Below are 23,847 nucleotides of genomic sequence, written 5' to 3'. Positions count from 1 at the left end.
AAAATTTTAACATGTTTCAAGGAACAACCGCTATTTTATGCGTTTTCCCCAATACCAAATTTTTTGCGCAAGTTGGCAGCTCTTTGGCGCCCCATTTCAAAATAATTTTTCGCAGTCAATCAAGAGTTTAATCGGCTTATTACGATACTAGAATTGAATTACAGGTTGTAACACAGGTATTCAAAGAAGGTGTTGGTGTTAAAATTCCTTGATATGAGGTGGTTGGAATCGAAAACGTAACTTCACTTATCTGATTTAATAAAAAACGAAAAAACTACGGCTATAATCTCAATTACAATTCGTAATAAGAATAGAATGAATATCATTAGCAAACGGTTTTCTATATTACGTTTAAAGACTTTCACAATTCATTAGGTATGTAAAATATTATTAGCGAGTTTATCAGGCAAGATGATGATTCGATTATCAATTTTTCAGATATTTTGTGCCGCTTCTTCGGTCAACTTTACAGTATGGCATGCATAATTAATACTATCCTTCTACTATCCTGGAGATCGAACAATATGGGAAAAATCAATAACCGAAACAGGCCTGTCGTTATTTTTTATTTTGTGGCTAATTAAACGCGACTACAAGGGACAGAAACGGGGCTCAGCCTACTCCTAGTTGGATTTGCGCTTGGCCAGCTTCACCTCCTTGGCCCAGACGGTGTTGTTGAGGAACTCGCCCAGCAGATAGAGCGACAGCGTGAATCCCACGACGACCACAAAGAACAGGATGCGCTGTGGCAGCTGGAGCACCTCCAGCACTGGATAGACATAGACGCCGGAGTAGTGCTTTACAATGTGGATCCATACCAGGTAGGAGCCCATGAAGATGGTCAGAACAGCGAGTCCGTGGCTGCGTTTTGGGTACGAGCGGTACGAGATGAACAGCTCCAAGACAATGAAGACCACGATGTTGGTGTGCAGGACATGGTTAAGCCAGCTGCAAGAAACAAAGGAATGTATTACAGGTAAGCCTCTTCCCCAAGAATATATTTCTCTGTCTCAGTTTATCTAATAACTTTAAGGCAGATTATTAATGTGTACCAAGTATTCCCGTCACGTCTTCATTTTAGATCTTCATTCAAAGCTTTGACTGAACAAGATACGTGTATAAAGTGTTTAATTAGTTTTAAGTAAAATTGAAAGCCTTAACATTTAAATGTTAATGTAAATAGAAATCCCTGTGGTATACAGAAAACTAACATTTTGTATACTTTAATATGGGCTTGAATAATAATTTAATATCATCTTGAATAGGATTTGTTTGGAACTGTAATCTGATGATGAATCCTATGGATTGTTCTTAAAAGAAGTCTTGGCTGCCTTGATTCCTCTGTTTTTTTAAATCTCACCTGGGGAAGACGGGGTCCAGCACCTTTGGGAAGACCAGCTCTCTATCGATGGCGTAAAGTGTCCAGAAGGTCACGCCCACGTTGATAGCCACGGGGAAGGCCAATGTGGCCATCAGCCAGTCTTTGAACCGGCGCACCGCCGGAGGCTTCTTGGGGGTCAGCTCATTGGTGCCCACAAAATCGTTGACAAGCGATACAATATAGTACAGTGCCTGAATTATCTGTAAGTGGAAGAGCATTTGACGTGTGTGAGATAATGTGTCTGAATTTGAAGGGTTGCTTAAGTGGAGTGGATAATTCCTTCCACTTGGCCAAACAAAGTTCCACAAAGCAATTTGTAAAAAATTTTTTTGGAATTTTCAATTTGCTACTAAAATAGATTTTTAGATTTTAACTAGTGTTTCGTTTCCAAAGGATAGATTTAAAGGTACTATTCGATCACCTGTCTTTTTTTAAACCTACAATCCTAGAATTATTGGTTGGGGAATGAAAAGTTTTATTATAAGTCAAGTTATGGAATATAAAACTTTGTTAAACGAAAAACTTAGGATATATAGATTTCGTCTTCTTTTTCCGTAGTAAAAAGAAAGATTACTAGAACGGTACTACTCCATTAGCTCTCTTGAATATTTAAAAAATCGAATGAATGGTTTTTGTATTTAACTAGCTGCAAGAAATCAAATTTCCGGTATGTATTATAGAGGCCATGGAAATATCCTCTTATCACTGAATTGAACTCCAAACTTATAACCGCTTTTTCTCATCTATTTTCTCTGTGTGGCTTAATAGATGCGTGTAAACCAGTTAGACAGTTCAACAGTTCAAAGAAACAAACCGAGTGAACTTTAAGCCTTGTGTGTTCGTGTATTTAATGGGATATTACCGCATCCAAGAACGTTAAATATTTGAATTTGCCCCCCCAGGGATGATGAATCCGCATCTCTGGCCCGCTGGTGGGGAACTCTACGTAGGTGAAGTCGTAATAAATGCCATAGCTAAATTGCACGGCCGCCGTTAGGTGAAGCAAAGTCCTCAGAGCCCCGTAGACTCCCTGGTACAGGGAATTTCCTCGCACCGGTGCCATTTTCCTGCTGCAGCTGCTCTGCTCACGATTGATTTTTCAAGGCACCAAAACACAAACAAACCGGTCTGGTCCGTCACTCTGAGAATACGCGAGTAACCACCCCAAAAACGGGGCTAGCGGTGGAACAGTGTGGCCGACTTGGTACACCTCCAAAATACCAGGTGTGCAGTTATTTTTATCTTTTCGGAGGGTACCGTGTACTTGTAAAGTTTTAGAGTATACTAGACTCTGATAGAAACTATGTAACAGTGAGAAAGCACCTATAATGCGGCACTCTTTAAAATATTTAATATGGTCATCTCGCGTATGATTTATTAATTATTATTATTTATTATTGCGGTTATGGTAAAAAAGTAAAAGTAACATTTTGCAAGTCAGTTTTATTGGCTTACCGCACAAATAAAAGTAAGGAACTTAAATTTTCCGGCGAATGGAACCGTGTTGGGCATATCAAGTGTGTGGAAAATATACACGCCATAATTGAACTGTAACACCGCCGTAAAGTGGAGCAGCAATTGCACCGCCTTGTTAAAACCCGGCGATGTGGAACCTTTGCTTTTCGATTTTGTCTTGGGCTTGGCCATGTTGAACCTAGTAGTGCCAGATAAGTACTGATTATAGTATAGCCAGAGTCCAGTCACCAGCAGCAATTGTACATGACATACGTTACAGTAATCACCCACAAAATCAAAAACTGCTGTTTAATTAGTTTATAAATGTATTTATAAAATAAAATTTATATTGCTTTGTCCATTTGTAAAATCAATAACAACTACTATAAAATATAATTTGTTTAGTTTCTTCACAGAAGTTCCCTTTCATTCGTCACTTCATTTGTTTTTAAAGTTACGTTTATTTAATTGGCCAAAATGGTATAGTAAACTGAACTCGAGCGAATACTGTATGTATTTTTGCTTTCGCTTTGATACTGATAAGGAGCGCTTATCTACCACACTCTCAATCGCCGTGGTACAAAGTATTTCCACTCGAGAATAAATTGACAGAAGCTAAATTAAAATCTGAAAACGGACGCTTAATCCGCACTGGCACTCGCCTTTTCAAGAGCGTTCTATGAATAGATGTGGATACACATGAACCATATTTAAGAGCCGAGACAAAGGCTCCTCGAAATATGTTCGCAGCTAATGTCAACTATCGATTCCCAGCCCCCAAAGCACCCCCTAGTGAAGGTCAAGGAGCAAGGCCATCGCGACAAAAGGCGACGTCATTAAAGCCCCGCTAACTGAATTATCTGGTATCATTACCAGGTGCCCTTTGGTTTCTCTGAGCTTTTGTTACACGCTATTTATCGATTGTGCGTATTTAATTGACTTTCGGTTATGTCATATCCAAAAATAATCCTATGGTATCCGCCTCTAACTTATAAGTGAAGTAAACTTTTGGAGTCAACTCCTATAGCAATCTGGTTTGGAAAGTATATCATGTAATTACAACAACTATTATATTCGTTAAGGAAGAAATTTATTGAATAATCGAAACAACTTCATTGATTTTAAACAAATGTTTCTAAAATGAAATAGAAATGAAAATTTTTGTTATACATGCGGGCATATATACAAATCGTATTGCCCAAGTTAGGTTGATTTCTAGTTTTTTATTTGCCTTATTGAGAATAACCCTATTAGATGGTCTCCTCATCGGTTTCATCATCGCAGGTTTTTAAATTAATTTCACTTAGTTCCTGTTCATCCACGACACTACTGGCATCCAGATCACCCGCCTCCATTTTAGGGGCACCCAAGCATTGTTCCTGTTCCTGCGATTCTTCGGCAGATACGTCGATTGCTGCTCCATGCTCAAACATTGGATTGTCAAAGGACCGTTCCCTCACTTCACCGCTCTCCGGATCATAAGCCATTATACCCAGACGATCCACACCAGAAGCACCTCCCTCACTGGAGCCACCACCTGCTCCGCCGTTTTCAAATCGATTAAACAGCAGGTTCCTGCGTAGTCTCACACCCAAGTGACGCCATCTCCAGTACCGGGGATCATGGATCCACTGGGGTATCCTGTTTAGGTAGCGATTCTCCGGCATAAAGTGGGCCAAAATTACCACGGATACCAATCCAACCAGGGCCATGCAGAAGAGTATCAAAATGATCGAGGAGAAGCTCACATTTGGGTTGTAGGGTCGACCGGAAACCTTCAACGTAGTGCCCGATTTATTCCAATAATCGATCTGATTTTGCCAGAATTCCATGCTCCGTTCATTGTATTCAAGACGATCCCGATTCGTCACTATAGCCTCCAGGAAGTTTCCAAACTGTTGTGAGCCCACAAACTCCACATGGAGTTGGATATGATCCTTCAGACTTTCCTCGCTAATAAGGGTTCTTAATTTAGTTAGGATTTCCTTTCTACTGCCCTCTGTGCAGTGACTCGTCGGTGTGGACAGAATCGCCCCGCAAATGAGACAACAGGATCCGAAGGGTCGAACTGGAGATAAACAGTGGGGGGTTTCACACTGCTCCTGAACATTGTGGCAAACGGGCTCCAGCAATCGTTCGAAGTCCTTGTGGCAGCCACAGAGTTCTCCTCTATAATACTCTACTTGGACAGCCTGAGCATTGTGAAATAAAAACTGCCCTAAATCTCTGGTGATGAGTTGTTCCAAATAGATTTTGGAAATAGAGGAACCAGCCAGGATAAGTTGGCCCAGTCTCAGATACTGCACGTTTTCGAGATCAAAAGCCAATGGGCCGTGACCCTTAATTATAACCTGCTCGTCATCGCAGGGTATCCTATCAAGTTCCGGTATGAATCTGGAGAAATCTTTGTTGAATTTATCTGTCCAGGTGCCAGGATCAAACCATTTACTCGACTTGGGTGGCCTCAAATAGGCTTTCTTCTCTCCACTTTCACATATGGAATTTTTCTTTGAACCAAAGGTTATGGTAGATTCCTCAGCCAGAAGAATCGCCCCCTCTTTGGCGAAAACTAAACCATCAATAGATATATCCTCGGGCAAGGGCAACAAGGCTGGATAATATTCCGGAAAAACGACTAAATCCTGGGCACAAGGCAAGATGTCATCTATCCAGGCAGAGGGATGATTAAATTCTAATCCTCCATCGTACCACTTCGTGGCTTCAGCCGCTTGGAGCCAGATAAATCCCCAGATCAGCCAATGCAACCACATGATGCGAGCAAAGTGAATTCCAAACTAAATTACTAATTTGTCAGAGTATTTCACTCGTTGCTGATGGTTCATATTTGGGGGCGTTTTATTTTACCCTCTTCCCTCTGCGATTCCCTCAACTAAATTCTCGAATACCATCACAATCGCGAGATTAAGAGAAAAAGTAAACCATGGGACTGCAGATGTAAACAAGGCACCAGATACCTTGTATTAAATAGTTGGATACAATTAATCAAAATGGTTAGTGAAAACCTAAAACATTAATAGATTTTTCGAGCACAATAGCATTTTATTAGGCCCATAAATAAAAAAAAGACTTACGGATAACACGCTCCATAAATCTTTCATTAACAAAATTTCACTAATAAATCGTTCCAAATCGAACAGATTCGACGGTCCCCAGCTAACAACCATATGCAGTATCTATACCATACATGTATACTATATGGATTTGGCCTGAACATACAAAAATTTTTTCTCTTTCGCTTTCGCTTTAGCAATGCAATTGTTTGTCGGAAAATAGTTGAAGTTTATTTTTTTATTTTGAAAGCGCTGATATAAACAATTAAAACCTATCCAATGCTTGACGAAAGCCATTGGAATGCCCACAAGAAAGGCAAAAGAAAAAGAAACGGAAAGAAAAATAATTGAACCGGATGGTAATGGCACCAAAAAATACTCGTGCTTGTCGATGCAAGGGCCTACATAAAAGCAATTCGCCAAAGAATAAATTAAAAACAAGCGAGTGCAGATCTGTAGATATAAAGCACTTTATGCTCACCAGATCAAAGTATTTAGCGATTTGGGGCTAGCGGTATTAATCAAGGGCACGTATAGTCGCGCAATAATAAACATAAACATCACTGGAAAAACCGCACGGATATGGAAACTTTGAAATACTCATGTATTATTATGGTCCAAATAAATGGTAAAAAGAAAATCTGAACAAAGCTGTTAATAGAAATTAACTTTATTTACAAATAGTTTATATAAAAAACAATTATACCAAATAATATAATGTAAATAAAAGGAAATATAAAAGTTTGTTGGTCTCATCTTAGGACAATTAACCATTTTGTTTTTATATCTTTAGGAAACTTTCTATATAATTTTCAGTAGTCTTTATTTATTTAGTCATTAGTCATATTTAGAGTAAGGACCAGAACTCAAGACATATTTATTTACCTATCCGAAAAAGAAATTAGTTATTAAACGATGACAATCACTTTGTGTTATTTGTGTGTGTTTTCCTTTGTTGCCAAGTAGCTGCGAGAAAAAAGCAAAACCAGAATTTTTCGAAGCAATTTTACCGATATGTAAATGAGGCATGGGAAAACGCCAAATACCAAATCGAAGCCAACTGCTGCATATGGCACATTTACACTGGCGCCCATCAGATAATCTGGCATTCGTCAGTCCCATAAATTTGCGCCCGCACAGAGCAACAGGAATTGAAACCGAAAATCTGAAAAACCGCGAACATCTGAGCAAATAAATACTTGAGGCAAAAAAACGATTGTATGCAAAATATGTGCAACGACAACAGGGAAAGTGCAGTGCGAATAAGAAAATTCGGCAGGCGCAGCTCTTGTTTCTCCTCGATATTCCACAGTTGTTGACCCCGCCAGGCGATAAAAAAATATAAAAGTACGTACATGTTCGGAGAGGGGGCGATCCCCAACGAGCAGACAAACAAATAAACAAACATATGGCAGACATAAATGTGAACAGCGGCATACAGTCATAATAAGAACAATTTGTATTTCGCTGATTTTTCTGGTCTCGACACTTGAAAGAACCGAAGCTGGTCGCATTTCCGTCTTGTTTTTTAATTTCCCGTAATTTATCATATATCTTTCGGTAGTGGTTTCAATGGAAACATGTCTACTCACCAACGACCAATAGGACAGGAATTTGATTTTCTGGGGCAGCGATTCCGGCACCAGTCGGCGATTAAGGCTGGTCTTTAGCTTATAGCTCCTCTGGATTTCGAAAGAGCTGTAGTAGAGCCCATAGGCGAATTGGCCCAGGGCACACAGGTGTATGATTGTCACAAAGACGCGTGACTTGTAGAGCTCCACTTTGGTCATCTTGAAGACTTCTCACAGATCCTACGTGTGGAAAAGCCAAAGGGGAACTTCAAGTTACTCAAAAGAAAAAAAGTTGTAGGTATTGTATCTCATTGCAATTTGTAATAGCTTTAACCAATAATTTAATTTCAAATTTTCAATCAAATTTGCGTATAACATTTTTTTTAATCTTTTCAAAGGACATTTAAAAAGTTTATTATCATTTTTTGTTTCATTGAACTTAAATTTTTTGAAAACTTAGTCCATGGAAACCGACATTTAAATAATGTTTGTTCTATGCATTGCAATGGCTGTGCAAGTTCTACAATAGAAAAGAAGAAAACACAAAAGAGACGTCGCCAAGGTGTTTATGGCCCTTAAGTCGACACCTCGCGTTCGTCAACGTAAAGCAGGCACAAATATTAATCAATATTTGCGTCACCGACATAAATATTTAAGCCCCTAAAATTAAGACAGGAATTGCTCAAAAAAAATGTAGAATATCTCAACTGCACTAAAAGAAGTTCCCCCGCGGGTCTTGTTTATAAATCGGCTATGTTCATAATTTGATGGTTTTATGGCCCTTTAAAACAATTGTTGATTGTTTCACATTTGATTTGCACTCTCTAAACCAATCACCAGGTCTCGGACACCCGCACGCTTGGTATTTTTCCTGATTTCTTTTTGGCTTTGCTCGGGGGAATAGGTCGACTGCGATTTTCCCTTGACCGCGGGCACAACTGAGCGTATGGAAAACTGGAGTCGCACTGGATGTTGCCCATACGCCGTGTTGCCCCCTGCCTTTTGTGCTCGGTTAGCATTGTACTTGTGCTGTTGCTTCTGTTTCTGCCTCGGTTTCTCGGTTTTGTGGTGTCGGTTCCTCCATTTGTTCGCGTCAGGTGCGTGTTGCGCATGTCCGGACTATGGACTCCGGTTTTCGCATTCCGGGCGTCGGATCCGGATTCGGGAGTGTGGGCTCCATGTTTATGCGTTAATGATGGCCAATCACCTGAATGAATCGCCTTCACCCACACAACAGCCCGTCACAATTTATCTTGTTAGGAAATAACTAGATTAGAGCCATGCAGTTATATCCAAGAAGATACATTTCAGGGCGATAAGAATCTTGCTTTATATTTAAAGAGTACACATGGCAATTGCGTCAAAGCAAAAGATAAAAAATATATAAAAACAAATAGAGCGTATTTAAATATAGATAGCAGTTCGGCGCGGACTTTTATCGATAATAAATGTGCCTTACTCGATAATAGAAACTACAAAAATTATTAAAGTACATCAAATTGTAAATTTTCAAAATCATTAAAAAACTTTTATTTTTTTAAATTATTTTGATGTTAAAAATGTTTACAAATGTTGCCTAACATATGAAATTATGAAACTAGCTGTTGTGCCATTGACTGTATACATTTTAAGATTGTTCTTATTTGGGGACATTTTTTTCTATGCAAATATTTTAATTTAAGAAGTGTGTTTTGATGCTATTGGATATTTTGGTCTATTAAAAGTTAGGAATGTGATTGTGATTTCTATAAATTCACAAAATAAAGCTTACCCATTTAAGTACGATTTTGAAAATCGATTGCTCCGCTCTGCAACTGCCAAGAGGGAAAAGTGGGATTCCGTAAACTGGCCACTCTCTTCCTAGTTTCATCTTGCTAGTGTTTTTCTTTCAAATTTAATGTCATGTCGTAACCCGAAACGTCTTAGAAACGGTACCCAAATTCTCAGTGCAGGCATTTTCGGTGGAAAACTTCAACTTCAGATCAACACGTAGTCATGTCAACTGCCTCGAGGGTGACTTTGGGCATGGCAGTCACCGTTTCCACGGCCATCATAGGTTATGTGCACTATAAACAATCGGCAGACCGGTAAGTGAGTCGTATATTCCTGAGGGAATCTATGTTTAACCTGTGTACTTCCACTTGCAGACTGAGACTCCACGATGGTGTCTTGCGGGATGTGGAACAGCAGCAGCGGCGGAAGCACGAAAACACCTACACGCTGCAGCAGCAGATTGACATTACCAAGCAACTGAAGGCCAGAGAGGCATCCAGCCACTCCTCTGAAACGCCCACACCTCCATCGAAAACCCCCTCGCAGGGAAACCTCCAGGCGGAGACAGATGCAAATGCGTCACAAAGAGACCTGGAACCCGAGCTTCAGCAGCCGCAGCCTGGAGCCGAGGGTTCCGGTGGCGTTTCACAGGCTGAAGACAATTCTGCTAGTCCTGATGCCGTCAGCCCACCATCAGACGAAGTTTGACCACCGAAATGCCTTTCCATGTGCACTTATTACATACTGTAAGACTAACTCGGGTAAAAAGATTGCTTTTGTTATAAAGGTTAAAGCTTTACGTCGTTTTGTTTATCTTCGATATCTTGATTTTTTTGGACGGAGAAGGGCTAGAATAAAAGATTTCCTTGTTAAATAATGCCATTTTAATGATAAATATCTTTCGTCTGCTGTTATTAATAAGTAAACCTATCTGTATTTTAAGGTATCCTAAAAGTGAAGGGATCTTTATTATTGTTGTAAGAAAATCTTGAGACTTAACCATTCATCAGTCTAAAACCCTTTAGTCTAGTCTCTAAAAGCTGCTATGATCAAAAGTTAAAAGAAATTATATAAATACATAAATATAATATAAATATTTGGATTCGATTTTATCAGTATGCCGCCACTTTAAAAACATAAATTTGCATGTGTTTTCTCTATTTTTTTAAGTAATTTACTTAAATTTTAAATGGCCCTAATTCAAGAGCTGATTTGCGCAATGGCAGCGGCAAGTTAGCTTAGAAAAGCCTAATTAATCATATTCATATGTGCTAAGTCCAGAAGGAAACTTCAGTTCCAGTGTGTAACACAAGAAATACAGAATATTTAATGAATACCTAACTTATAGATAATTAAACTATGGCTTACAGTAAAATAAGTCAGTACAATAAGTCAATTTTTGCTCTAATCATTGTATGTTGTGTACCATACGTACCTTTTTTTTCATGACAACTACAATCCAGCTTCCTTTTTTTCTGTATACATATAGTATTACTCAATTTTATTATTACGAATGTGTGTATAGTAAATTACAATTCTAATGGGCGCTCGGTAAAGTATTTCGCGGGGGGTTTGTACATAGGTGGTGGTAGAACACCCCATCATTCTTTTCCTTCCTCCTCCTCTTCTCGTCTCTCCTCCGAAGTGATATTAAAAACGTGGAAAACTAACGCAAAAAATAAAATACACGATACGTTTTTGCTTATCGATTGCTGTCTCTCTCAGTTGTTACCGTGTTGAAAAAATGTCCAGGATATTTAATACCGTCCACCGCCGCCGCCGCCACCACCGCCTCCTCCTCCTCCGCCACCACCGCCGCCGCCTCCTTTACGGCGATCGCGATCGTTGCCGCGATCATTGCCGCGCATGTTGTCCCGCTCGTTGTTCAAGTAGTTTCCTCCGCCAACGCCGTCGCCCCTTCCGCCTCCGCGTCGCCCCGGGGATCTTGACCTGCTGCGGGATCCCCGACGGCGACCAGGGGAGCGGGAACGGGAGCGGGCTCGGCGGCGGCGGGAGTAGAGGTACCGCCTCAGCTCCCGAGAAATGGGCTTCAAGTGCATGAAATTGCAGAAGCCGGAGCGGGTGCACTCGCCCATCTCGTACTGTCGACAGCAGGCCTCGCGGAAATCGGTGACTGGTGACAGTTCCGAGTAGACCGGCCGTCCACCGAACCACCGGTTATTCAAATCGTTTGCCGCCTTCTCCGCATCTGCCTCGTTCCGGAATTTGATGTAGACATTGCCGACCAGGTGATCGCCCAAGTTGTCGCACACGTTCATTTCCTCGATCTCGCCGTATTTGTCCTCGCACTCGACGAACACGTCCTCGAAGAAGTTGTCGTAGTGCTCCTGCATCTCCTCGTCGGAGACATTGGCCACCAGATGGGAGCCGTCCGCGGATTTGGCCGAGTTCTGGGGATTCACGTATAGATTCTGGAGCAGCACCGTCTGCGAGAAGGTGGGCTTGTTGTGGATTCTCGAGCACCGGTCGCCGTGGCGGCAGGCGCCGATCTTGAAGTAAAACGAGCAGTTAACCCTGTCGAATGAAAAGCAATTAAGTCATTTTTCCCGGGATAATAAATATGCCATGCGACTCGACTCACTTGTCCTTTTCCGTGCCAAAAATGGATGCCAAGTACTCGGCCATGGTGGCGGCTTTGCTGTGTTGTTGCTGCTGCCAAAATGTGTAACTTCGCTGCGCGCTTGCCTCTGCAACGCGTTTGAACTGCAATTATGTGCACCGCCCGTTTATTTGCAGCCTATTTTCAATTATTTTCGGATGCCGCACGTAAAAAAGCAGCGTCTGGTCGTATTTGCACGGCGTTGCCAGCTTTGAATCAGAGCTACAACAAAAATCGATGTTTCTTCGATACTATCGATTATGTCAGTTTTTAACAATCGATATATAAAAAAGAAACACCGAATTTCTTGTCAAATTTTTTTAAAGAAAAACCTACAATAATTTTTTTATAAGCTTCCGATTTTTTGATAATTTAATTAATTAGATTGTAGAAAAATCTGTATTCTATAAAGAAAACCTGAGTCTTCGCATATGTGCAGCCAAGTTCTGAACCACGGTTTAAAAAAAACACCAATTTCAATCGATGCTACATTGACAACCCTGGAGATTTACTTCTAGAAAAGTCGGCATTTTTCGCATTTTAACCTGGCACGACTCGCAGCGTGTTTTACTCAGCAATAAAAAAGGAAACAAGGACAGTGAATAGCCACCGTCATCCGCTCCGCCAGCAGAAATGGACAAGGTAAGCAGTCGGGACAAGGGAATCGCCACCTAAAGCCATTGCTGTTTTTGCAGGTGAACGAACTGAAAGAAAAGGGCAACCAGGCGCTAAATGCCGAGAAATTCGACGAGGCGGTGGCGGCGTACACAGAGGCCATCTCGCTGGACGGCCAAAACCATGTGCTCTACAGCAACCGATCGGCGGCATTCGCCAAGGCCGGTAAGTTCCAGGAAGCCCTGGAAGATGCGGAAAGGACCATCATCCTGAATCCCACCTGGCCGAAGGGTTACTCACGCAAAGGAGCCGCCGCTGCGGGTCTGCATGACTACATGAAGGCCTTTGAAGCGTACAATGAGGGTAAGTCCAGGTTCAGACTATGTGCCATATGTAGTAATGAATCACCCTAACCTCACTTTGGTTACTCAAACAGGTCTCAAGTACGATCCGCAGAATGCTATACTCCTGCAGGGTCGCCAGGATATCACTGCCTCGGCCTTGAACTTCATGCAATCGCATGGGGACATACCCATGGATGTTGATCCTCAGCAGATGCGCAGCCGAAGGGCCCCATCGCCTCCGCCTGCGAAAGCACCTGAGCCCCAGAAACCCGCTGAACCACGAGTGGAGGACATGACAGAGGAGCAGAAGAAGAAGTACTTTGCCAAGAAAGAGAAGGAACTGGGCAATGCCGCCTACAAAAAAAAGGACTTTGAGACGGCCCTGAAACACTACAATGCTGCCATCGATCACGATCCCACAGATATCACTTTCTACAACAATATTGCTGCCGTTCACTTCGAGCGCAAGGAGTTCGAGGAGTGCATTAAGCAATGCGAAAAGGGCATCGAAGTGGGACGCGAGAGTCGCGCCGACTTTAAACTGATAGCCAAGTCCTTTGCCCGCATCGGCAACACCTATCGCAAGCTGGAGAACTACAAGCAGGCGAAGGTGTATTACGAGAAAGCCATGTCCGAACACCGCACGCCGGAGATCAAGACCTCGCTGAGCGAGGTGGAGGCCAAGATCAAGGAGGAGGAGCGAACAGCTTACATCAATCCAGAGAAGGCCGAGGAGGAGAAGGAGCAGGGAAACCACTTCTTCAAGAAGGGTGACTACAGCAATGCTGTGAAGCACTACACCGAGGCCATCAAGCGCAACCCGGATGATCCCAAGCTTTACAGCAATCGTGCCGCCTGCTACACCAAGCTGGCCGCCTTCGATCTGGGCCTCAAGGACTGCGACACTTGCATCAAGCTGGACGAGAAGTTTATCAAGGGCTACATCCGCAAGGGAAAAATCCTGCAGGGCATGCAGCAACAATCAAAGGCCCAGGCCGCTTACCAAAAGGCCTTGGAGCTCGACCCCAACAACGCAGAAGCCGTAGAGGGCTACCGCCAGTGCTCGATGAACTTCCAACGAAATCCGCAGGAGGTTCTTAAGAACGCCATGTCCGACCCGGAGATCCAGCAAATTCTGAAGGACCCGGCCATGCGCATGATTCTCGAGCAGATGCAGAACGATCCCAATGCGGTCAAAGAGTAAGTACTTGTTGAAACTCGCGGAGCATGAGTAACCCGCTACTCGGTTCGGAGACTTAAAACTTTCGGTTTTCACGGTGTGCAAGCCCACTTGAATTTAATTAGCATTTATTAAATGCTTTGAGGCCTTGAGTTTTAAATTCGAAAAGGCTTATGGTTTAATTTTGAGACTTGGATTTTAAATTTTGCAAGGTTATATTTGAAACTTTTTGAAGGAATGAGAAAATATAAAGGGGCGTAAATTAATTTGTATACCTCAGCACTTTATATTTAAGGTCCTTATATAAAAATCATTAAATACTCATATAAATCTAGAATTACATCCCTATTTCCTCGAGTATCTGGTACAAATGTGTTTGAACTCGCTTTTAATAAACCACTTTTTATTTGCAGACACTTGCAGAATCCAGCCATCGCCGATAAGATAATGAAACTGCTGGAATCGGGAATCATTCAGATACACTAGGCACTCCGCCCCCACAAGCACACACACTCACTAACTCACACAAACCATATTGATAAACATTCAGGAGACAAATTCCCTATAATATGCATTATAAAAAAATGTATGGCACCTCTAAGCTGGTTAAATAATCGTTTTTGATAAAACGGGCCACAATTAATGCTAAACGTAATTACCTTAGAAATCGCAACGCCTAAACGCAGAACGACGATAACTACCACTAACTAATGAAATAAAAACTAAAAGGAAAAAACAAAATCATTGATAAATGTCTGCCTAGTTGATTTACGCAGATGGATGGAGTAGCCTCCAAACGTCAAGGTCCTTATTTTCTTACTACAATAAATATGCTGTAGCTTAGCTCTAAAATAAGTTTTTGAATGTAAAATAAATGAGTCAAAGAATGGTAGCCAATGACTTTGAATTTCCCGCCCAAGTGTTGAAAATTTTGCAACGCCCACAAAGAGTGTCAAGCATTAACATCTGGTTATCATCTTACGTTTTTTCAAGGGCCGCCAAATTAATTAAATACCTAATTTAAAAATTATTGAATTTATATAAGTTTTGATAGAGATCATTTGAAATAAAAATAAATTTATTAAAGACATAATTTAAACTTTTCAGCAGTTCATAAGGAATATATTTGCATTCCATCAAACTATTGGTGCTCAAACAATTATAATTAATATTAAAATTCGATGCTAACGTCATTAGCCCCAACCGTTACGTAGTTTCGCCATGGCCAACACAGGAAACCGCCAGTGTTGGCAAGGTCCTGCTCTCAGCAAGTGGCATGGCAACAACAGCGCTGTCCAACACTGCACGATTTCTACTCAAGAAAATTATGGTGTGCTGATATATTGTGATTAAACCCCGATTTCTGTCGTCCAAAAGTGCCGTACGTGAATGTTTTGATCCAGCTATGGTTGAGAAATTTCCACGCCAACGATAAGATCCGAAAAGAGCGTAAAAAGCACAAAAATTCGAACCTTAAGCCAACCAATTTTTTTAACTAGTGTGTCGTAGTGTCCATCGTGTGCTTGGTGTTGGTGCGTATATGCGTGCATGTGCGTCGGTGTGTGTGTGTCAGTGTTCCGTCGAATCGCGAAATCAAGAATATAGAAAGATGTGTTCCATTCGCTGGTGGTGGTGAGCTATAGCTATATAGCGAATCGAGAAGCGAGTAGTCCCCGCAACCAGAAATCCATTGTTTTTTGGTCCACCTTTCCAGCATCCGCATCGCAGGAATTTCAACTCATTTAAAAACCGCTAGAAGAGTTACAAAAAGTGAGTATTTGCGTTTCGGGGCGCTTGGCAACAGGCCCGAGCACGTTAGACCGAGAGAGAGATAGTGGGGCGGATGGGGGCGAGAGTGAGAGCGAGCCGGGACGCCAGCGATTACATGCCTCGTTTTTACACCGAGTTGTTGTTGCTTCTGTTGGGAGCAATATGTGGGCAATATCAAATTGGGAAGCAATAACGCTCCGTGCCATTGATTCCTTGAGAGACGAGTAGAGAGTATACTTTTCGCAGCTGATTAGGTCCAATGTTTAGCCAAATTAATATCATCATAGGATTGGCAGAAGTTTGCTTGGTATTAGTATGTTGCTTTATAGTCTCTGATTCAAGATACAATCATTAGGAGCTAATGGAATTAAGTATAAAAGCTTAAAGATATTTTGCTGCAAAACCCCGAATTACATACCGGATTTAACTCCCGATAAGTTATTTCTGCTATTCTGATGGGATTTTCTTTTAGTCGGAAAACGAGCTTGAATTTAAAAACTTAATACAATTTTAAGAGGGAATAAAGCAAATATATTATGATTTAGTCTCTAAAATAAGATTCATAACTTCATGCATACTTTTCTCAAATATATTAGATCGTGTCCTCCACGTAGGATTGCTAATGCTACAAATGTGTTGTATTTTTCAGTGCAACCTTCCCCGCTGCACTATTCGACCATGCGGCCGCAGGCGCCCGGATCGCTGGTCGATCCCAACGAAGACGAGCTGCGCCTGGCACCCTGGTACTGGGGCCGGATATCCCGGGAGGTGGCCAAGAGTATCCTGCACGGAAAGCCTGACGGCAGCTTCCTGGTGCGTGACGCGCTCTCCAAAAAGGGCGAGTACACATTGACCCTGATGAAGGACGGCAGCGAGAAGCTGATCAAGATCTGCCACATGGAGCGCAAGTACGGGTTCATCGAAAAAAATCTATTCAACTCGGTGGTGGAGATGATCAACTACTACAAGGAGAACTCTCTAAGCATGTATAACAAGGCGCTGGACATAACGTTGAGCAATCCCATTGTGCGAACCTGCGAGGACGATGAGTCCCAGCCGCACGGGGATCTCTGTCTGCTGAGCAACGACTTTATTCGTACCTGCCAGCTGCTCCAGAACCTTGAGCAGAATCTCGAGCAGAAGCGAAACTCCTTCAATGCGATTCGGGAGGAGTTGCAGGAGAAAAAGATGCACCAGAGTGTCTTTGGCAATGCGGAAACGATATTCCGCAATCAAATCAAGCTCAATGAATCCTTTATGAAGGTCCCGGCCGTCGGCCCGTCAACTGAGGCGGGAGGTCCCGGAGATGCAAGCCCCGGGTCCGCATCCGCTGCGGCCAATGCCAACACCCGTCGGAGTCTGCAGGAGAACAAACAGAGCCTCCTCAACCTGCTCGAAGTGCTTCAGGCCAAGGGACAGGTCCTAAACCAGTACATGGAAAACAAAAAGAAGGAGGAACTGCTGCTTGAGCGACAGATCAACGCCCTTAAGCCGGAACTCCAGGTATTGCAGTTGCGGAAGGACAAGTACATTGAGTAAGTTCATTTCTTAAAACTTTTCACAAATACAAGCATATAAATGTACTCACTTTAAAAAAAGCATTGCATAAGGTAGCGATAGAAAATATTCCTTTTTATTGCAATTATATATCGCTTCAGTTGTTTTTGACTGTAAACTGTTTTAAACTTTTTAGTATTTGTTAACCGAGACCATTTTTTAACAGCGTGTCAGGGCATTTTTCGGCAGTATGACTAACCTTCAACCATTTATAATGGAATATTGGTCTACTGGTTTTGTTTATAACAAATGCTTAAGTGAAAATCCTATGAGAAATAAATAAAAACAATCCCAAAAACTACGTCAATAACAATTTACAATTGCAAGTTGTAAAATCAGCTTGAACACAAAGGATCTCTTACACAAAAGGTCGCATAGAAACGACTATCCACAAAATCAGGACATCGAAGATGAACGGGATTGAGAATACCCCTTTGCCACATGATTGCAGTTTGCAGTTTTCAGTCAGAGGAAAGGAATTTTAACGCTCCCCAACGGTTCTGGTTCATTTTACAAGCGTCTCAGACGCCGATCACTCATTCGGTCGGAGTGTCGGCAGTTCGTCTGACTGATACGATACGATACCGATTATAATGGCATAACAATGTTAACGGAACCCGCTTCCGCCCGCTCATCTCCCGAATTCTCCACGCCAGCGAAGCGTCTACGTGCCTGACCATTCGCCTTTTCCATTTACCCCTGTCGTGCAATTTTCCTATAATACAGGCCGGCTTCTCAGGGATTACTAACTAAAATATATCACAGGAAAACTTACGCTCTTAATGACTTCGAAATCAAATAAAATACTCCAAAAGCAATATAACTTTGAAAGTTACAAGGTTCGACCCAGTAAACAGCAACTGTAAGAACATTTATTCCTTGCTGGAGGGGACGACAAGTAACCCCTCCCGAACTGGAATATATGAGAACCTTATCCCACCTTTCTTATCTGCGTGATTTGCAACTCTTGGATTTTCGTCTCCAAATCAAAGCTTTTATCGGATTGCTATGTGCAATATTTGTTTGTATTTGGGTAGTATATATTATTTTGCCTTATCAAGGTCATTTCGAGTGGTGGTGACTTTTAAACGTTGAAGAATTTATTTCAAATATTTAGATAACTTTATCGTCTGTTTATGGATATGCCTTAACATTTGTGAAATTGTTATTTGCATACCAAGGACACAATAAAACTGTATTTATTTGATGAATAATGTTTTTTTAATAGATTAGTATGTACAAGTTAAGTCTTTTGTTATATAAATTTAACTTAATAATTTCTCAGTGCTACATTAGAATTAGGTTGGTAATTGGAAATAAATGATCCTTTTTATTCTGGAAAATAAGTATTTATTCCGGCAATTTACGTAGAATTTCAAGCACAATTTGCTGAGTCTTTTTTTTAAACGGACCACATGAGGTATTTCATCTCCTTATTCTTTTTGTGATTAGCGAAACTTGTTCACTTCTTTGGATCCATCTCCGCGCTTCCCACAATCTCCGGACGTTCGGTCTAGGGCGAAAACCAAAAAGCAAAAAAATGACTTTCGCCTAGCAACAGGCCTTTACACTTGGGAGTACGTCATCGTTGGATGAGTTTACTCGGCTCTATGGTTATAACCTAGAGTGTGGAAGCGCGAGTGTCAGCGAAGGAAAAGTGGCAAGTAGAAGGAGGGAAGAGGCCTCTAGATAGGGCTAGCGCCTTGCTAAAGATAGCTACGCTTATCAGGCATTAAAAGTCTGCCGAGTGCTTAATAATTCTCTCTGAGCTTCTTCTCTTCTATATACCCCATGTCTCTCTCTGGTCTTTGCAAACCTTTGCTTGAGGCCAGCAGGCTTTTGTGTCTCCAAACTTATCGAGATTAGACGTTCACCGTCATGAGCTAAAAGCCTTCAAGTCTCCTGCTCTCCCACTTTACCACGACCAGATTAGATAAAGGTCTTTTGGCGGTGCTATCTTAGTTTGTCCTATCTTAGTTTCATCGCTTCGAAGATTCATGATATCACCCTGCCTTACGCTTATCGCGCCTTTGCGACTTAGTCACTTGGATAGCCAGCCAGCCGGCCAACAAAGAGTCCCCCTGATTGCCTGATCGTCTCATCGTGATGCGGAAACCAACGAGTCTAGACTTTCGTAGACCAAACGGCGGCCGGATCACGGCAGTCGCATTTGGTTATCAAGAGTTTCGCCGTCAGTTGAAATTGCAAACGGGTAGATGTTGCATCTATATCAGGGAAAATCAAACTTAATGGCTAGTCATCGATACCTCCTCAATAAAAATTAAATTAATTTTGTAATTTTAGGTGAACAAAAATATCAATAGCTTTTTTCTTTTTGAAAACGTCATTTAGTAAAATAAATTTCATTTCGAAATTTAATTAAATTGGAAACGTCTATATAAATTTCGAACTGATTAGATATGGAGCCATCGTCATGAGGGTAACCCGAATTAGTAGCAGATTAGCCACGCCTAGAAGGTCACGTACACCACGCCTCCATAAAGTTTGTGTTCAATATATTTGCGAAAAATGGTTTTTAAAACCAATAATTTGTTTCCAGTTCTCTCCAGGAAAAGTTTTGACTGTACTGAAGTTTTACATATCTTACACCATATTCCACAAAAAAATTTAAGTTTAGTTTGGACAGTCGTTTTCTCTTACTGCACGTAAAGTGACTACTAATGTGTTCCTTAATCCTTTTTTCTTAGAAAACTTTCTTTTGTAATGCCAAACACATTGTGTAAAAAATATGTATGAGCTCCACTAACTTTCGGTCACAAATTCTTGTTTTCCTTTAGGCGTCTGAAAGGCTTCAACCTCAAGGACGACGATCTAAAGACGATCCTCGAAATGGGCTTCGACAAGTGGTTGCAGCACTACGAGACAGTGTCAAATCAGCCCCACAGCAACGAATCCCTTTGGCTGCTGAAGGATGCCAAGCGCCGAGATGCGGAGGACCTTCTGATAGGATCGCCACCGGGCACTTTCCTGATTCGGGCGAGAGATGCGGGTCACTATGCTCTGTCGATTGCCTGCAAGAGCACTGTGCAACATTGTATTATTTACGAGACGGAGAGCGGTTTTGGATTTGCCGCCCCCTACAACATATATCCATCGCTAAAGAAGCTGGTGGAGCACTATGCCAACAATTCGCTGGAGGAGCACAACGACACGTTGACCACAACGTTGCGCTGGCCCGTTTTGTTCTGGAAGCAAAATCCACAGCAGATCTTGGCCCAGTTGCAAGAGGAGATGGACCTGGAGTACGAGCAGGCGGCCACGCTAAGGCGGCCAATGATGGCCAGTAGTGTTCCGATTCCAACGAGTCGGTCCCGGGATCACGATCAGGTGGACGGATTGGGGGGCCATGAAACGGAGACTCCTCCCGCCTCCATTTCACCCTCAAGTTTCAGCACTTCGCAGTAGGAGCCGCGCATCTATTGTCCCGTTGAACACGCCCCCAACCTCAGGCTAGCTATCTATTTCTCTAAATCTAGTTTGCTCCAAAGCCCTAACTCTCTCTATCTCTAGATATAAACCCGGTTGCGGTCTAAATAATAGCATTGCAGGCTCTGTTGAAAGCCTAAGTCTTTCTTAAGAATGCCTTACAAGTCACACAATTTCATTTTAGGTTCAAAGTTAAATCATTAAGCAAGCAGCTTTCTTTTCGAAAGAATCGCTTAGCAAGGGCTGTTTTCGATTACTTTAACATGTATTCAAATTAGTTGTTTAATAAGCCCAACTGCCAAGATAATATTTTCAACTGAAAAAACGTTCCCTGTCACAACATTATCTTCTTACCTTAGATGTTTCAGCTCTTAGAGTTTCGATATTAATTAATGAGAGTTCAAAGAAAACCGAATTACTAGTAAGAGTTACTGTTGCAGTGCTATTATTTCGGCCATTATCGAGTATGTACATCGCCATATATAGGCTACATATGCTATATATCTATGAATATTTTTTGTGTGTGATGGATGGCGCTGGCAGTCCAACTGTCCCCCGCCTTCCCCTCAGAATCAGAAGGCTATAAAAACAGAAAAAAGAAACACAACCGAGTAAAAATTTGTGGTGATTATGTTTTAATGGCTTGCTAGAAGCTTTTGGTCGATGAACGAAAATTTCTAATTGAGCAAGTAATCTTAGTAATATTACAAGTATGATTAATTTTATATACATACTTATATACATATATATTTTTTGTAATACTGCATTTCGCGTGATAATTGATAAGTCAAGCTATCTGTTGTTGTATCAGCTCCCTCTCCTGTTTCCCTTATAATTATTGTTATCACGCTGCGCGTTGTCACAAGGGGCGGGGAAGGATCGTGAAGAAATTTTCTGCATTTCTTCAGCGCATTTATTCGTGTTCATGTAAATATTCTAAAAGCGAAACAAAGGAGCAGCCGCTGGCGAAACGTTTGCGAAATCAGGTTAAGGTTTTGATAACCGACACCCGCAACCACCTTGCGCCCCACCCCTTGCTCTAATATTTGTTGTTATATTATGATTGATTCGAAGTAGTTCTAAGTGAAATCTACGTACGTTTACTGCATGTGATCAGTTGAGTGTTGCTAAAATAGTAATTTCCCTTAAATTGTTTTTTTGTTTGGTCAATAAGAAAGCTTTAACTTTCATAAAAACAACCACACGTAACACATAAACACTGAGTTGAAACAAAGAAAATATGTACAAAGAACAAAAATTAATTCAAGAGAACTTCACACACAAATACAAAAAAAAACAGCAACAAGCTAAACAAAAACAAAGTGCAATCGAAAATGTAATAATTAAATTTTTAATATTTATTAATTTATACAAGGAAAGAAACAGGAAAAAAGACAAATAGTTGCCCATACAATAAACCGCTGCAATAGGCAAAAACGCTGATTAAGTTTTCATTTTACTCAACTGATATTTAGCATTTAAATAGGAATGCAAGTTTACCCACCTGTTAGGCGTTTTTTTTTAAATATTCTTTCCTTATGAAATTATATTTCATTAACTACAATAAACCTCGTTTTTTATATTTTTGCCTAAAATTACAGCTGCAAAATAATTACTGCGAATTTTTTGTTTAACGTTAAAATTGTTTTTGGGAATGGGTATTTTTTTGATTTCCCTTGTTCTCTTGTGCCACTCTAATGATCTAAGCCAGTTGAAAACCTTTCAAGCTTCCTGTTTGCATTCTCCTTAAATCGGTATTGAATTCGAGCGATCCACTAACAAGCACACACAAACCCTGGGGCGTTTTTCAGATATTTCTATATATATATAATCATTAGTTTATACTTTACGTGTAATTCTTAATTTAATTTATTTAAATTGTAACTTGTGTGTTTCATTTTGCTTAAATTCTATGAGATTTTGGCGGATCTCGTACGTTGTAGTATTTATAAGTTTTAATTTTAGTTTGTAAAATGCGTTTCAAACAAAAAATAACACACAAAAAATAATAAAAACGAAAACAAAACAAAAATAAGAACAAAAAGAGAGCAAGTAGCAGAGGAGGATTAAATGTATTCAAAATATGATTGATCGACATCATCAACTATGATTGAAAACTGATAGAAGATGACTTTTTGCCATACCTAAATGTTAAAAGGAAATATTTGTGTGTGAAATTTTCTATCTCTGCTTCGCGTCTGCATTATTGGCGTAGATCGGAACAAGAAGACTTAAAAATTAAAACAATGGAAGGCGACGAAACTAAATGTGAAACGAATTGCAAATTTGTTGTATTTTTTTATATGAATATATTTATGTATATATATATAAATATATATATAGATATTTACCCACACATACCTATTAAATATGTATGCTCTAGAATGCTATATGTTGTAGATCTTTAAGTGCTAACAGTAACCACAACTGAAACAACAGCAACAACCATTTTTTGTAGTAGTTTTTTAAAGAGATGAAAGAAATCGAAGAAAACATTGTACGTATTTGTATTTGTGTCTAAGAAAAATGTTCGTAAATAACATAAACGAGAAAAAACCATAATAAAATCGAAAGAAAAGCAACATCTACAAAAAGTTTTAACCGATTCTTTAGTTGTAATGGAGTTTTTCCTCAGGTTTCATAAATATTTCGCTGTGGGTTATGCTTTCAATGAACCTTTGACGACTGTTATCCGCTGAGCTGGGCAAAAAGCTATCGCAAAAATAAAACAAAACAAAAAAGAAAAGCGAATATCACGAGTCCGACGATGGTTCGGAGGTAAACATGCACTTCATAAGTGTCTGGCTTCAAATTTTGCGGAAATCGTATTAGACTGACCTGGATATCATACAGCCTATGTTTTTGAGCCCTTGATCTTCGAACTACCAGATATATCGGGGCTGACAAATTCTGCAATGGTATTTTTAAAGTTAAAATGGTTTTAAGATCGTAAGAGGGTTAAGATCGTATTCTACAAACCTGCTCCTAGAAATAATCAATCGGTTTGAAAAGTCAAAAACAACCATTTAGTCTAGGGAAATATATATCTTAGTATGCCAATGG

At 40.7% G+C, this 23,847-nt stretch overlaps 6 protein-coding genes across 11 annotated transcripts; 3 read left to right on the top strand and 3 right to left on the bottom strand.

The window, feature by feature from the left end:
* Positions 1-105: 105 nt before the first annotated feature.
* On the bottom strand, positions 106-8,437 carry LOC108049105 (androgen-induced gene 1 protein). 4 transcript variants are annotated; one of them, XM_017130171.1, is made up of 4 exons: positions 8,316-8,437; positions 7,500-7,718; positions 1,361-1,581; positions 106-948 (listed from the first exon to the last, which is right to left on the bottom strand). In XM_017130171.1, exons 2-4 carry the CDS (start codon positions 7,695-7,697, stop codon positions 624-626), a joined length of 744 nt encoding a protein of 247 aa, XP_016985660.1. In that variant the 5' UTR covers positions 7,698-7,718; positions 8,316-8,437; the 3' UTR covers positions 106-623. The 4 variants fall into 4 exon arrangements, with proteins under 4 accessions (XP_016985660.1, XP_016985658.1, XP_016985661.1 ...); XM_017130169.2 differs by lacking the exon at positions 8,316-8,437 and having other exon boundaries at positions 7,500-7,805; XM_017130172.1 differs by lacking the exons at positions 7,500-7,718; positions 8,316-8,437 and adding an exon at positions 2,837-3,064.
* LOC108049101 (protein amnionless) lies at positions 3,212-5,629 on the bottom strand. Its single transcript, XM_017130164.2, has one exon. It carries the CDS (start codon positions 5,605-5,607, stop codon positions 4,087-4,089), a length of 1,521 nt encoding a protein of 506 aa, XP_016985653.2. The 5' UTR covers positions 5,608-5,629; the 3' UTR covers positions 3,212-4,086.
* An 872-nt stretch (positions 8,438-9,309) lies between the features above and the next one.
* Positions 9,310-10,347, top strand: LOC108049106 (protein PET117 homolog, mitochondrial). The gene is made up of 2 exons (XM_017130173.2): positions 9,310-9,565; positions 9,626-10,347. Exons 1-2 carry the CDS (start codon positions 9,474-9,476, stop codon positions 9,957-9,959), a joined length of 426 nt encoding a protein of 141 aa, XP_016985662.1. The 5' UTR covers positions 9,310-9,473; the 3' UTR covers positions 9,960-10,347.
* A 204-nt stretch (positions 10,348-10,551) lies between these two features.
* Positions 10,552-12,086, bottom strand: LOC108049104 (splicing factor U2af 38 kDa subunit). 2 transcript variants are annotated; one of them, XM_017130167.2, is made up of 3 exons: positions 11,854-12,086; positions 10,984-11,786; positions 10,552-10,917 (listed from the first exon to the last, which is right to left on the bottom strand). In XM_017130167.2, exons 1-2 carry the CDS (start codon positions 11,895-11,897, stop codon positions 11,009-11,011), a joined length of 822 nt encoding a protein of 273 aa, XP_016985656.1. In that variant the 5' UTR covers positions 11,898-12,086; the 3' UTR covers positions 10,552-10,917; positions 10,984-11,008. The 2 variants fall into 2 exon arrangements, with proteins under 2 accessions (XP_016985656.1, XP_016985655.1); XM_017130166.2 differs by having other exon boundaries at positions 10,552-11,786.
* Positions 12,087-12,350: 264 nt separating this feature from the next.
* On the top strand, positions 12,351-14,902 carry LOC108049133 (stress-induced-phosphoprotein 1). The gene is made up of 4 exons (XM_017130208.2): positions 12,351-12,513; positions 12,567-12,849; positions 12,923-14,030; positions 14,424-14,902. Exons 1-4 carry the CDS (start codon positions 12,505-12,507, stop codon positions 14,494-14,496), a joined length of 1,473 nt encoding a protein of 490 aa, XP_016985697.1. The 5' UTR covers positions 12,351-12,504; the 3' UTR covers positions 14,497-14,902.
* A 360-nt stretch (positions 14,903-15,262) lies between these two features.
* On the top strand, positions 15,263-23,379 carry LOC108049120 (phosphatidylinositol 3-kinase regulatory subunit gamma). 2 transcript variants are annotated; one of them, XM_017130190.2, is made up of 4 exons: positions 15,263-15,391; positions 15,725-15,780; positions 16,430-17,315; positions 20,136-23,379. In XM_017130190.2, coding segments are annotated over exons 2-4 (1,515 nt in total). In that variant the 5' UTR covers positions 15,263-15,391; positions 15,725-15,779; the 3' UTR covers positions 20,764-23,379. The 2 variants fall into 2 exon arrangements, with proteins under 2 accessions (XP_016985679.1, XP_016985678.1); XM_017130189.2 differs by having other exon boundaries at positions 15,298-15,340.
* Positions 23,380-23,847: the final 468 nt, after the last annotated feature.

The sequence above is a fragment of the Drosophila rhopaloa genome, unplaced genomic scaffold, assembly GCF_018152115.1.
Source record: "Drosophila rhopaloa isolate 14029-0021.01 unplaced genomic scaffold, ASM1815211v1 contig_2, whole genome shotgun sequence".
Taxonomy (NCBI): domain Eukaryota; kingdom Metazoa; phylum Arthropoda; class Insecta; order Diptera; family Drosophilidae; genus Drosophila; species Drosophila rhopaloa.
The sequence above is the reverse complement of the archived record's forward strand: the minus strand, read 5'-3'. Positions and strand labels throughout refer to the sequence as shown.

Bases quoted from the DNA above. Each gene is read 5' to 3' on its own strand.
- LOC108049105 (XM_017130168.1), bottom strand. From the start codon at position 2,444: ATGGCACCGGTGCGAGGAAATTCCCTGTACCAGGGAGTCTACGGGGCT. The intron at 1,582-2,243 runs GTAATATCCCAT...TTCCACTTACAG, and splicing joins ATTTAACGTTCTTGGATGCG to ATAATTCAGGCACTGTACTA. The intron at 949-1,360 runs GTGAGATTTAAA...TGTTTCTTGCAG, and splicing joins CTGGACCCCGTCTTCCCCAG to CTGGCTTAACCATGTCCTGC.
- LOC108049101 (XM_017130164.2), bottom strand. From the start codon at position 5,607: ATGTGGTTGCATTGGCTGATCTGGGGATTTATCTGGCTCCAAGCGGCT.
- LOC108049106 (XM_017130173.2), top strand. From the start codon at position 9,474: ATGTCAACTGCCTCGAGGGTGACTTTGGGCATGGCAGTCACCGTTTCC. The intron at 9,566-9,625 runs GTAAGTGAGTCG...TTCCACTTGCAG, and splicing joins TATAAACAATCGGCAGACCG to ACTGAGACTCCACGATGGTG.
- LOC108049104 (XM_017130166.2), bottom strand. From the start codon at position 11,897: ATGGCCGAGTACTTGGCATCCATTTTTGGCACGGAAAAGGACAA. The intron at 11,787-11,853 runs GTGAGTCGAGTC...TTCATTCGACAG, and splicing joins TTTGGCACGGAAAAGGACAA to GGTTAACTGCTCGTTTTACT.
- LOC108049133 (XM_017130208.2), top strand. The intron at 12,850-12,922 runs GTAAGTCCAGGT...TTACTCAAACAG, and splicing joins CTTTGAAGCGTACAATGAGG to GTCTCAAGTACGATCCGCAG. The intron at 14,031-14,423 runs GTAAGTACTTGT...TTTTATTTGCAG, and splicing joins GATCCCAATGCGGTCAAAGA to ACACTTGCAGAATCCAGCCA.
- LOC108049120 (XM_017130190.2), top strand. The intron at 17,316-20,135 runs GTAAGTTCATTT...GTTTTCCTTTAG, and splicing joins CGGAAGGACAAGTACATTGA to GCGTCTGAAAGGCTTCAACC.